The sequence below is a fragment of the Galeopterus variegatus genome, unplaced genomic scaffold, assembly GCF_000696425.1.
Source record: "Galeopterus variegatus unplaced genomic scaffold, G_variegatus-3.0.2 Scaffold9775, whole genome shotgun sequence".
NCBI classification, from domain to species: domain Eukaryota; kingdom Metazoa; phylum Chordata; class Mammalia; order Dermoptera; family Cynocephalidae; genus Galeopterus; species Galeopterus variegatus.
The window spans coordinates 1,717-4,592 of NW_007735886.1; the positions used below are offsets into that span (position 1 = coordinate 1,717).

General features: G+C 42.4%; 1 protein-coding gene across 1 annotated transcript; it reads right to left on the reverse strand.

Annotated features, from left to right (window-relative positions):
- Window positions 1-209: 209 nt before the first annotated feature.
- On the reverse strand, window positions 210-1,004 carry LOC103609564 (claudin-18). The gene has a single exon (XM_008593869.1). It carries the CDS (start codon window positions 1,002-1,004, stop codon window positions 372-374), a length of 633 nt encoding a protein of 210 aa, XP_008592091.1. The 3' UTR covers window positions 210-371.
- Between the last annotated feature and the right edge of the window lie 1,872 nt (window positions 1,005-2,876).

Below are 2,876 nucleotides of genomic sequence, written 5' to 3' on the forward strand. Positions count from 1 at the left end.
GCAGCTTATGAGGGAGATGCGAGAGCTTACTGTACTCAGAAACTCTTACTTCCATACAGCAGGTTTATAGTATTGACTATCGACTTTAGACAACAATTAAAATCCAGATCCAATAAGACCAACTGACATGTGAGCAAGACAGGTTTTTTGTTTGCTTGTTTTTTAATGAAAGCTCCCAATTCAACCACCTAATCAGGGAACAGATGCACAAGATAACAAAAAGAAACGGTTGGCCAGGTTTTGTCACAAACTACATTTGCCTTCATCTTGAGTCCTTGGAATTACTTGGTAGAGCATCTTGGTAAAACTTCCCATAAACTCCTGGGAATCTTGGATTTGCAAAGCCAATGAAACCTGGAAATGCATGTTTCTCAAACCGTGGGATGTACTCGGCTGTCCAGGGGAAATTTGTAAGAGAGGAAAAGCAATCCACTTAAAAACATCAGGAAGGCAGCTACCATTGCCACTATGATGGCATTCCCAATTTCCTGAGTATCTGGCTTGAGGGGCAAATGGTAAGCTGGTGGGAACGCAATACCCTTGGAGTTCAGGATGGAGTAGTAATTCCAGAGCACAGCAATTAAGATACAGACACCAGCAGTTATGTTCAGAATTCCTGAAGCAACGAATGGCCTGCAGGTGGCATTATTCTGAAGAATCCCCATGTACACATTCCTAAGTGCAAAGATATTGAAGGCTCTCCCCAAGAGCCCTAGAATGGCAGCAGCCACCAGGAGGTGTTGAGCGGCACGGATAGCAGGAGGAAGGAAGGTGTCACGGTAGGTGTATTTGTAGCAAACTTTGGCTTTGCTGAAGTTATAGTGGTAAACACAGACTCTCCAGATTCCCACACTGGCAAGGCAAGAGGTGGCGTGGGAGCAGTCATCTATGTGCCATATTTGCCACTCCACAAAGCCCATAGAAGACATGCAGAGGATCCATCCTATGCTGGAAAGTGCAAAACCTGCTACTTGGCAATTGGCACTATTGATGAACAAGATCATGGCAGCAGCGTTCCCTGTGGAAATGAAAACAAATACAGAGCGTTGTGAGAGTAGGCTCCTTGGGCCGGGGACAGTCCCCATGACTGAGAAGTACCAGGAGGGTAGTGCATATGAGTGTATGAGAAAGGAGACATTTGACCCTCTTGCTCTCCTGGTGCAGGCAGAGGCTGAGCAAACCCTGTGAAGGGCCATTTGGCAACATTTGTCAAAAGCCGGAAAATGCACAATCCTTCAAACAGGCAATTCCACTTCTGGGCATTGGTCCCAGGGTGTAATTAAGGTTGCCCACATATATTTAGTCACAAAGATGGACATCACAGTTTGTTATATTGAAAAATGAGAAACAACTTCAAGTTCAACAATAGGGCTTGGTTAAATAATTTATGCTGTACCCATGCAATGGAGCTACATACCAACATGAAAAATATAAATGGAGTCATATGAGCTGTAATATTTTGTACTTTTCATTTAGCATAGTGTTTTGAAGGTTCATACATGTTGTAGCATGTATGAGAAGTTCGTCCCTTTGCATTGCTGAGTAGCATTCTACTATATGGAGGTACACAGTTTCTTTATTCATTCATCAGTTTTTGAACATTTGGATTGATTCCATGTCAGCTATTATGAAAAATGTTGCTGTAAACGTGTGTATACAGAATTTTGTGTGGACATAGGTTCTCATTTCTCTCATGTAGTTACCTGGGAGTAGGATTGGTGGATCGTATGGTAATTGCATATTTAACTTTATTTATTTATTTATTTATTTATTTTTATTGATTTTACATATTTTGGGGGTTCAACATTGACATATGTTGATCAAATCAATATACTAGTATGTATATTGTTACAAATTGTACTTATTCTTTATGCCCCTTGTCCAATCTCTCCCAATCCCCCCTCCCTCCCCTCTCCCTCCTCTAATTAACCTAGATTTCTTCTCTCCCTCTGCAAGAGTAATGGTTACTCTGTTGATTTGTTGCCTAGATGATCTGTCCAATGCTGAGAGGTGTGTTAAGGTCCCCCAATGCTATCATAGAGCACAAGCTTCTTCTGTCACTCTGGAATGGGCTTTGTGGACAGAGACATGCTGTTCTTTTCTTTGGTCTCTCCTGGTGACTCTCCTTGTGTCAATGCACTCCAGTGGCTGGTGGACCATCTGTGTGGTGGTTGTGGTGTCTAGCCACTTTCACAGCAGCCGTGGTTACTGTGGTGGCTGTGGTGGGCCACCCACATGGAGGTGATGTTTTTGGCATGCTGCTTGGGGCAGTCGGTGTACCTGGTTGTGGGAGGGGTGTCCACTCCCGGGCTCCGTGACTATATTTAACTTTTTGAAACTGCTAAATTGTTCCCCAACTGGCTGCAGCAATGGACAAAGGTTTCATTTTCTCCACATCTTCTTCAACATTTTTTACTTTCAGTGTTTTTGCTTATAGCCATTCTAGTTGCATTGCATGTGACCAAAAGAAAGATGTTCACAATATATCAAGTATAAACAGCATATTACAAAATAGTATGTACAATACAATCATGAGTATGAATTGAACTGGGAGGTTAACTGCTGTTTTTATAAGAAATTTTTAACTAGGCTTGAGAGATTATGAGTTTTTTTTAAAGCTATTTGTATTGTGAAGAATCACCACATATAGAAAAGCACACAACATCGAAGTGTACAGCTCGATGACCCACGGCAGGGCAAATGCCCATGTAGCCCCCACTCAGTTTAAGACGTACAGTGTCACCACTTCCTCACTTTTCTTTATCGCTTTACCACCTCAGCATGCATCCCCAAACAGCTCAGCTCAATTTTGCATGTACTTCACAATGGGAATCAAGGCAGTAGGCATTCCTGTGTGACTGGCTTTTCACTCAGCA